At 40.9% G+C, this 10322-nt stretch overlaps 1 protein-coding gene across 2 annotated transcripts; it reads right to left on the bottom strand.

The window, feature by feature from the left end:
- Nucleotides 1–512: 512 nt before the first annotated feature.
- LOC139331996 (leukocyte surface antigen CD53-like) lies at nt 513–5128 on the bottom strand. 2 transcript variants are annotated; one of them, XM_070963645.1, is made up of 9 exons: nt 5091–5128; nt 4784–4862; nt 3802–3990; nt 3339–3413; nt 2561–2671; nt 2245–2352; nt 1830–1913; nt 723–923; nt 513–683 (listed from the first exon to the last, which is right to left on the bottom strand). In XM_070963645.1, exons 2-8 carry the CDS (start codon nt 4844–4846, stop codon nt 855–857), a joined length of 699 nt encoding a protein of 232 aa, XP_070819746.1. In that variant the 5' UTR covers nt 4847–4862; nt 5091–5128; the 3' UTR covers nt 513–683; nt 723–854. The 2 variants fall into 2 exon arrangements, with proteins under 2 accessions (XP_070819746.1, XP_070819747.1); XM_070963646.1 differs by lacking the exon at nt 5091–5128 and having other exon boundaries at nt 4784–5026.
- Between the last annotated feature and the right edge of the window lie 5194 nt (nt 5129–10322).

Raw genomic sequence — 10322 nt, 5'->3', positions numbered from 1 at the left:
TGCATATTTATTGTTAAAATAAATTGTCATTTTGTTTTCTTATCTCATCACTGGTCTGCATATTTGGGTCCTAAAAATATTTACAAGCAAAAGCTTAACACTTCTGTCCACACCATGACAGTGACCTGTGGTACAAGCTTGGACTTGAACCCATCTAAGAGACACCATATACAAAACACAGAGAAAGAAAGAAAAAACAACTCAGACATGTCAGTTTAAATCAGCATGTGTGTCAGTTTATTAAGCAGAGTAAAGTACTATTAAGTTGAAGAGTTTTTTCCATTGCTTAAAATAAGTGAAATCACAAAATGAAAAAATTGTAATAAAGGAAGAAAAAGATTGAAAAAAAAAAAATGGTGCTTTGATAATCATAATAGGCAGCAAAATCCAATAGAATTGATTTGTTACTGTTCAAAATATTAATGATGAATTTCTCTAAGTCTGGCTTGTCTATGTCTAGTTCAGAATGTTCTTGAAAGTAACTGGGAAGGGCAAGTGTCCAAAGTGCATATATCATTTGTCCAGCACTCACTGAAGGGGTCTTGGGGTCTTTGTGAATTAAAACGGGTCCGACATAATGATGTCTTATCTATTAATTGAATGTCTCTTATGTTCTCAGTATCACACTGAATGGTCCATCACCTAATATGACATTGGCAACAGAGATAAGCTGCGATCCTCAGCTTGTCCCTGATCATACAGCTAAGGCTTTTTGATGCCACCCTGTCTGACTGTGGGAAATGACCGTCCTTGGTGTTCTGAATGGATTAATAAAAAGTTGATACAAGGGCAAGCAAGCTGTTGACCTGCATAAAGTTGCTGTAAATTGCAAATGCTGTTTCATTGGCCCTTTTTCACTGGTAATCCAGTCCACGTCGACTGAAGTGACAAAAAAGTGGGATGGTGACAGACAGACAAAAAAACTGTGAACAAAGAGGACAAGAAAATATAATTTAACAGAGATCAATGTTTTTTCCAAGACACAAATGAACATACAAAAGTTGATAAGCCAAACTGTACATTGTCTGGCTTTCCACTAAAGGTAAGCAAAAGCACACTAATCCTAGCTGCAATTGTTAGAACATTAGCCACTCTACAAATGTTACACCTTGAAGCTGCTCGTAGGAATATTTTCACTTTAACAATGCATGAAATTACTAAGGGTTAAAGAGCTTGCTTGTACTGACAAAACCAGTTTGTAGCTGAGGGGACTGCTAAGTTGAGCATTTTAGCCTCTCTCAGCTTACTATTTTGGTTTTACGTACTGAAACCGTACTGTTTTGGACTCACTCTGATCAACATCATGTCAACAGTAAGTGTTAAACCCACAGTACACTTCCTGCCTGGCAAAGTTAATAGTGAATAAAGTGGAGCATTTAGCAGACAAAGCCAGATATTCTTATCTATTAAACTTAGATTAGCCATATAGCTACAAACATGACTCCAAATGAATGCTCCATATCAAGTTTATGTGGTGTTAATATGTCAATGTCGGGTTTACCGCATGTTCCACTGTGCTCAGGTGGCCCAAAAACAATGACAGATGGCTAGTAATGATTAGCTAGATGGCTTGAAATGTTCTCATACATAAACAGAACACAAATTAACCATGCTTATTTAGCTCTATTGATGGATATAAAAAGATATTTAGCTGTTTTTTGCTGTTTCTGTGCAGTGCTCGTTGCTTCCAATATGGCAGCAATTGCTGCTACCTCCAAAAGTAACTCAGTGCTGCATCTCAGAGCAGTAACCTACAGCTACACTGCTCTCTGTCAGTTTAAATTTTGGTCCAAGGGTAGAATTATCCTTTCATTCTGCATGTACTGTACCTGTATAATAAACATTGTGACAACACCTGCACCTGTGCTCAGGTAGTTTTGGGCAAACCAGTTCCTCAGTTTCATGAGACAACCCTGTAAGACAAAATGTGTCCACATCCTTTTGTCATATATAGTAAATTGGCTTAGTGTGTGTGTGTGTGTGTGTGTGTGTATACGTATATACGTGTGTATATATATATATGTATGTGTGTGTGTGTGTGTGTATATGTATACACACACACACACACACACACACACACACACACATACACACACATTCAGTATGCATCATAGTGTACATAAGTGTACATAAAACAAACCCAGAATCTGAGTTCGATCAAACGAGGAACTACAGAGTATTGTCTACTTGGAGATCCTTTTTGAGAACCACATGTTTATACAGTGATAATACAATAAAAGTAACCTCTTGCCAGTTGGCGTGGAAGAGGGTGTTACAGGGGTCCTTGGTACAACAGGAGATTGGGACGTTACCCTTCCAGTCTGCCACACCATGAACTCCACAACACTTAAACTGTACAAGAAAAACCTATGTCAATGGAACGAACATCTATTTCATCTGAGCAGGGGAAAATTAATGATTACTTCTTTAATCTACATGACGTGTGTAAATAATCAGCAGTAAAACATATTCAAGATATATGAAAATATTCATTAAGAACATATGAAGACATATAGCAGTGGAATTCACTGTTGGTAACGTGGAGTAGTGCATTATTTACCACATGCTGAACAGAATCAAAGTCATCTTTAATGGTCTTGTTGCCGTCTGGACTGGATTGTCTGTAGATCTCCAAGCTTTGCATCAGGTCTTTCTCAAAGTATGTGTCAATCTGCACAACAGACAGGTAAGCTACAAGCCTGATTCCAAAAAAATTGGTGTGCTGTGACACATGTAAATGAAAACAGAATGCAGTAATTTCCAAACAGCCTGTCTTATTGATAACAGTATTACAAAGTGTCTCCAACCCCATTTAGTAATATCAATCATAAAATCAAATTTCACAAAGTGATGAATCTCTTCCCATCCTTGCTTGTGAACAACTGAACCTTTCAAGGATGCCCCTTTCATCCCCAGGCATGATACTATCAACTGTTACTAATAAACCTCTTTCCCTATTAAATATTCCGAACAGATGCTTTTTGAACATTCTACAACTTTCTCAGCATCCCAACTTTGTTGGAATTGGGGTTATACATTGCCTGTAATACTGCCTACAAGGCATCAAAGACATTCAGTTGTAGTTGCATAGCAATATGTGCTGGTGGAAAGAGCAGCAGCAGTAAAAAAGTTGAATACATGGGTTGTCCCTCTATTAGCCTTCGGCTAGTGATATTGTGAACCTCGTCACAGTTTGACACAAGTTTAGCTGGGAAATGTCTGCCTGAAAATTCTGTCAGCCAAGCTGTTTGATGTGAAAAGGAAGTACCATATCAATGAGATCAACACAAACAACCTACTATAAATGTATTGTATAGGCAACATAGAAATTCTTCTACCTCTCTGCTGTAGACCAGGAACACACAGGCCATGGCCAGCTCCACCAGCATCAGGATGAACAGCAGGATGAAATACTGGGGTCAGAAAATCAAATTCAATAATGAGTTTTTAAACAAAATTGTAATTTGTTATTTGCACTGAGAGAAACAATGTATGCCTCATTTCCAGTGCATGGTATAGCTTGGCTTGATTTGACCTTGACCTTGACTGAGGTGACCCCCCCCACCACCACCACCACCACCACCACCAAAAAAAAAAAAAAAAAATATCAGTACCAAGCACTACAAGTTCTGCCAATAGAAAACCAAAAAAGAATGGTTCCAAGCAAGTGAAGTCGAGTTGTACCAAGCTGTGCCAGTCATACCATCAAAAATAAATTCTTTAAGATAATAGATGCACTAAACTATACAAATTGCCTATTTATTATTTAACCTTGTGACAAATATCATGCTTCATACTCACACTGATGAGCATGCAGCGGTTCTCCCTCAGGCCCCCTAACACTCCAACGTAACACACACAGGTAACAATGGTTCCGGTGACCACCAGAGTGTTGGCAGGGTAGATGGGCCAGAAGGTGGTGATGAGGGAGGCAAACTTTGAGTGCATCATCTGAAACTCCCCAAATGCCACTACAAATGCACCACACAGCTCCAACACACACAAGAGAGATTAAAAAATAAAACACCTCATGTTGTTGCTCTGGGTATGTGGGTTTAAGTTTGATTCTACAGCATCAAGTCAATTTTTCAAAGGCCATAGCAAACTCGACACCGAAAGCCAGGATAACAATGACACTTACACATGGCCCTTTACCTCCAGACCTATGTCAAACCTTCTCCAGATTTATTAATTTTATTTCCACAAGACAGCCTCTTGTAGTTGTTTTCTATTAAAGGAACACTCAATCAATTTTATTCATAAATTCAGGCTCTCACCCTCTGCTTTTTTGGAGTGCCCCTTTAAAAGTGAGTAGGATTTTGACCTTAGACAGTATAGGAAAAATTCCTTTTCAAGCTAAATAAAGAATAACAATTTTATTAATGTCTTGAAGATAAATCTCTTTTAATGATTGAATGACATTAGACATGACAGTGTCACACACATGTCATGCACTTTTGTACAATGTGAAAATTTTGTATACGGTATGTTTAAATGCATGTGCCTATGTTTTCCCACAATTCTGAAATGCCCCTGCCCCCCCATGAAAGAGAAAATTATGTTGCAGAGCTTTGTTTATTCTTCTTTCCCACCCTATCCCCCAGGTTTTTCATGAGATCTATTGAAGTGGGCAAGACTCCTAAACCACTAAACTACTTAACCCTATATAAAGTGGGATAAAATATAATGCCTCTAGATATAAAAGAGCTGCAGACAAGACAATCAAGTGTTTGGTTTGACAGTATGTGATGGCTGCGGGATATCTAGGTCTTCAACAACCTACCCAGCATAGAAAGTTGAGATTTATCACCATAGTTTTCAAACAGTTTACACAGGAGCGATTCATCCTTCGCGGTTATCTTCTTCTGTAAGATCTGTAAGAAAGTTGGTTGATTCAAATGCTAGTTAGATAATTAAAGATTTTAGATCAAATTAAATTAGCCCTCAATACTTGTGAACAAACAAATGAGGCTGCTGTTACACTTGGTGGCAGAGTGTTTACAGGACACAGTTGTTTGATATGACAACACTAAGCCATGGGGCACAATGGACACTAGTGACTTACTCGGGCTCCAATTAATAATTATCACCTGGTTTTACCTCCAGATGAACCATTTGTTGTAAGTTTATACCTCAATGTAAAATAATTTTTTTGTCAAGGAAAATTGGTGCTTGTTTTCCTTTCTGTTGAGAAAACCAAATGTAAGAATGTCACTGTTTTTAGTCTTTGCTATACAATCTCTTTCTGCAGTGGTATTCATATTCTGTAGATTATTTATGTATTCTTGCATTTGTCTTTACATGTCAAAGTGATTTTTTAAAATTAATGCTGATTAAGTCCTACTATAATACCCCCGGCAATATTACATATACTTTGATATGTCACTGTCAATGTTTTATTAAGTGAATTTTCTTTGTTTTTTAGATTGTTTGTAATAAGTAAAGCTGTGATTTGTAAAAATGTTTGTTAAGTCACAGTCTCATTACTGATATTAACTCATTTATCACGATAAAACTGATTAAATATCTAAGGGCTTACCTTAACAGCTCTGTATCCAGGAATATTGCAGTGACAGATTCTGTGAGCAGTTCTTTGGTGTTGTTTCTAACATTCTCAGTGTTAACTGAAAACAGACAGGGAGGGGGGAGGGGGGAAGACAGCTGTGGCCTCTGCCTACCAACTGGCTGTAAGAGCATATTGTATACCTGCATGACCAACACTAAAGAGGAGGGGCATCTGCACTTGTGTGTTTTGCTTCCTCTGGTCATATACACAAGCATGTAGAGATGCTGTTAAACTCTACCAATAGTCAACATAGCAGTTTTTTGGGCATTATAGTGTAGGATGAATTGGTGCATAGGTGTTTAGGATTTGGTTTAGGTTTACATTTAGGTTGCAGATTGCAACCAATTGAACATTCCTTGCCTCACCCCAGCCTTTCCAACCTTGTAGCAGAAAGGACAGTGGCCGCAAAACTTGCTTAAAACACTGTCTATACCCAGTCTTGTCCATTCTGGCCAACTGTGGCAACACAGCAGACATCAATGAAAAGGGCCAACTCCCTCTTTTTTTAGGTGATTATAGACTAATAAATACATGCTTAGAAATATTGGATTAATTTCTGCCATCCACCCATTTTCTATACCGGGGTTGCGGGGGGGCTGGAGCCTATCCCAGCTGTCAACGGGCGAGAGGCGGGATACACCGTGGACCGGTCGCCAGTTGATCACAGGGCAACACACAAGACAAACAACCATTCACACTCACACTCACACCTAGGGGCAATTTAGAGTCACCAATTAACCTAATGAGCATGTTTTTAGTCTGTGGGAGGAAGCTGGAGTGCCCGGAGAGAACCTACGCTTGCACGGGAGGAACATGCAAACTTCGCACAGAAAGGCCTCACCTGGGGATTGAACCGGCAACCTTCTTGCTGTGAGGCACGCGCACTACCTGCTGCGCCACCGTGCTGCCTCTTAATTTCTGCCATATTCTACATAGATCCCCCAAGGCTTACACTCTGGTTCTTTACATGCTAGCCTGCCTGGCCTGTCTTAGTGCTAGTCAGTCACAATTTACCTCTCCCTGGCATTTTGTTCACCATCATAGTTCAATAAAATGTTAGGCTATTAAGGAGTTAAAATAAAGTTCTCACAGCTAATAAGCATGCCAACAGTTAGTTTGGGAATAGGACAATAACTTCACACAGTTTAATCAAAAGACATATTTGTATCATTGACTCTGGCAGACACTGGAGGGTGTCTGTGAACCACCACCTCAAGGTTCTCCAGGGTTGAAGTCCAGTCTATGGCTGAATCATCATTCAAGGACATTGAGAGACTGATCCAAAAGCCTCTTCTGTTTGGCTTTTTGGCCTCAAAAAATGCAGACCGGAGTCAAGATAACAAATAATAAGTAATTTATTTACACAATAAATAATAAACAAAAGTGCACTCGCAAAGAGCAGGCAATAACAAAAATTGTACTCTCTAGGAGTGGGAGAGCTGGTAGGCACTGAAAGAAAAAGAACACATGTGAGTGGCAGTCCAAAACAAAAATCCAGCATCAAAGGTCTTAGCACACATGAGGAAGGGATTGGTATAATAGTCTTGGCGATACTCACACAGGGAAACATTCATAAGTAATGGGAGAGATTAGGACCAACTGGCAACTGATGAAGCCGAGAGCCGACCTTAAATACTCCAGACCTTCATCAGCCTAATGCGCCACAGGTGCACAGCTGATTACATGGTCTGTTGTCTGATTAGACAGTCAGCTGAGTGTAGAGACACACCCAGCCTCAGATAGACAGGGGAACAGGCAGATAGACAAATAACACAAAGAAAAAGGGAAAAGGGAAAACAAAAGGGACAGATAGGTTAGCAGATCCTAACAACTTCAGCATTGTGCTGGCTGTATGCTCGGATCCGGTGCATGCTGAAAGGTGAATGCCTGTGACTAAGGTGTTGTGCACTCTGCAGGAAGTTTTTTTCTAAAGACCTCTCTATGTGGCTGCATTCATTTGCATTCATTCATGTCACACCTACAAGATGGAGTTGTGTTAGGTGGCTGCCAGTTGCAGTACCTCTGTCATTTTCGTTTGTTTTTGTTCATTAAAGGTGACATATTATGAAGCTTTTTCACTAAGTTACATAGCTCTATGATTTCCACAAAAGATGATTTTGAAGTGAGGCGACATGGTAGTGCAGCAGGTAGTGCACGTGCCTCACAGCAAGAAGGTCACCGGTTCGATCCCCGGGTCGGGCAGGGCCTTTCTGTGTGAAGTTAGCATGTTCTTCCCATGCATGCGTGGGTTCTCTCCGGGCATTCCAGCTTCCTCTCACAGACCAAAAACATGCTCATTAGGTTAATTGGTGACTCTAAAATTGTCCTTAGGTGTGAGTGTGAGCGTGAATGTTTTGTGTCTGTATATGTTGCCCTGCAATCGACTGGTGACCGGTTCAGGGTGTACCCAGCCTCTCGCCCATAGACAGCTGGGATAGGCTCCAGCTACCTCGCAACCCGGAAAAGGGATAGTCGGGTATAGAAAATGGATGGATTGATGGATGTTTTTGAAGCTGTATGCTGGAAATAGCTTTTAGGAAAAGATTGTCTCATCCCTCTATTTCCGTTTAAGTCCCTTTCAGATGTCCCTTTCTGGTGTCTCTAGCTTTAAATGCAAATGAGCTGCTGCTGCTCATGCATACGCCCCACCCATAAAGTGTTACCATGGTAAGAGGGAGGGCTTAGACTCTAAGGTAGCACTGCCTGTGTGAAAGTAACGGACATGGCGGCAATGAACAGACCGAGTGCTTCAATAGTTCAACCGTAGGAAAGACATCCTTTATTCGTCACACTACACAGCATCCACACATGCCATGCTTAGGTGAAATTTTTCTCCCGCTTAACCCACCAGGACCAGGAGCAGTGGGCTGCCAGCCGACCAGCGCCCGGGGACCCAGTTCCTTCTTCGTCACCATTGGTCAGGTGGTGATCTTCATGCATGTTTTTAGAGGGGGATTCTTTTTTATGGAGGATACCCCAGGTGAATATGGGGAGAACATGCAAACTCCACACAGAAAGGCCCCTTTCCTCGAGCAGGCACTGTCGGCATGGTGGAGGACACGCCCTCAGTGCCCACAGTGCCCACAGTGCCCACAGCGCCCCAGGTGGGAATTGGACTCCGGACCTTCTAGCTGTGAGGCAACAGTGTTATCACTTGTCCACCGCACCGTGCTGTGTACATGTTCGAACCTGAATCAGATCCTGAAGGAGGGGAGGCTCCTTCAGAACCTCAGACTCAGAGAATTCAGCAGGACTCTTCTGAATGGTTAGTCAAAAAATCTCTTTCTATTTTTTTTTTCTCTTCAACACAAGCACTGCCTGTACAGGGGGCAGCGTGAGATGCCCGCAGTTCAGACGGTCAATGCCCACATTAGGAAGCACCAATCCTAACTTGTAGCATACCAGAATGATGGGAGAAACTCAGCTAAAAGCCTCTACCAAGCATTGCCACCCAAACAAAACATAATTCATACCCCAAGAAATTATATGGGCATGTAATGAAAACATGGAAATAATGTATGTCCAGTTTAGTGCGTCTGCTGATTTCACCACATCACGCAAAACACACAAGCCTGTTATCATATGAAAGCAGAGAGTCCGAAGGTCCTGGTTGTTAACATAAAGGGGGGGTTTCTAGAGTGAAGGGGGAGCACTTGTCATGCAGTATACTGTCTCAGGGGTTATTTCCTTCTGGATCATCATTCGTGTTTCTATGGCGAATTTGGGTGCTGCCCCTCGATGCTCTTGATTTTGACTGGTCAATAGGGGTGTCGATCATCATATTCAACCACTGGGTTGCTGAGACATTGACCGGTCTAACTGTGCTGTTATTTTCAGCACTTCTTGTCATTTACACACGAATTGGCAGAGTGCACACAGACTACACTGCTGACCAGCTCTACTGGCGATTCACCTCAGGCTGAGAAAAAGTAGCTAGCTAGAGCAGACACATTCAAATGTAAAATGTGGGTGCTATTATTGGTTGCAAATACTGATATGTAAGGTTTCTTATTTCTTTAGCTTTATACATGCATGATTTTTTTATTTGTTTGTATAGGTGCACATGTGGAAATTGTGCTGAACATATGCTGCCAGGAGGTGCCACAGGTAGCATTATCTTTCCCTACACTTATGATCACAGTGTACGATTGCAGATACTCAACTTGTGTCATGCATAAAAGGTTACAAGACGGCTGCAGCAGCTGGATGAAAGGCCTCCATGCATGATTGACCATCCAGGTTTAGAACCTGTTTGCCTAAATGTGTTCTAACTGCAGAATGCATACAACATTTACTGGGCTGACTATGGTCCTTTACGCGATACGGGGATAGAGCAGTGAGTTTCATCTACCATAATAAACTAAACATAGTCAGCCAATGCCACAAATTCAGATCATATTTTTTCTTGAACATATAGCCAAGTTTTTCCCTAAGTAAATACTTTATATTACACATTTATTCACATCAAACATTTTTCAGATATACAGTAAATATTTATTGACTGCAGTCATGAATCCTTTACAGTACAAGTAAAGGATTCACTGAATCCAAATTAGAAAAATGTGAATACAGATGTTGAGATGAATTTAGAAGCTGTTGACTAACATAATGTTCAATTTTCTCAGTTGTTACAGGCCTATAGGAGTTTTGTGAGATGGTGCTGGGGCTTCCTTGGGCAGAAGATTCGTGTAGTCATCCCATCATGCGTCATACTTCGGATACGTCAGGAGTTTCCTGACGCCCAGGGAAGATACAG

Source organism: Chaetodon trifascialis, chromosome 6 (assembly GCF_039877785.1).
Source record: "Chaetodon trifascialis isolate fChaTrf1 chromosome 6, fChaTrf1.hap1, whole genome shotgun sequence".
In the NCBI taxonomy this organism is placed as follows: Eukaryota; Metazoa; Chordata; class Actinopteri; order Chaetodontiformes; family Chaetodontidae; genus Chaetodon; species Chaetodon trifascialis.
The sequence above is the reverse complement of the archived record's forward strand: the minus strand, read 5'-3'. Positions and strand labels throughout refer to the sequence as shown.

What these genes read in the sequence shown, in the direction of transcription:
- LOC139331996 (XM_070963645.1), bottom strand. Translation starts at nt 4,846, where the DNA reads ATGAATCGCTCCTGTGTAAACTGTTTGAAAACTATGGTGATAAATCTC. An exon ending in TCCTGGTCTACAGCAGAGAG is followed by an intron (nt 2,672 to 3,338) that starts GTAGAAGAATTT and finishes TCTGTTGTGCAG; the next exon opens with ATTGACACATACTTTGAGAA. An exon ending in TCACAATGTTTATTATACAG is followed by an intron (nt 924 to 1,829) that starts GTACAGTACATG and finishes CTTTGTTCACAG; the next exon opens with TTTTTTTGTCTGTCTGTCAC.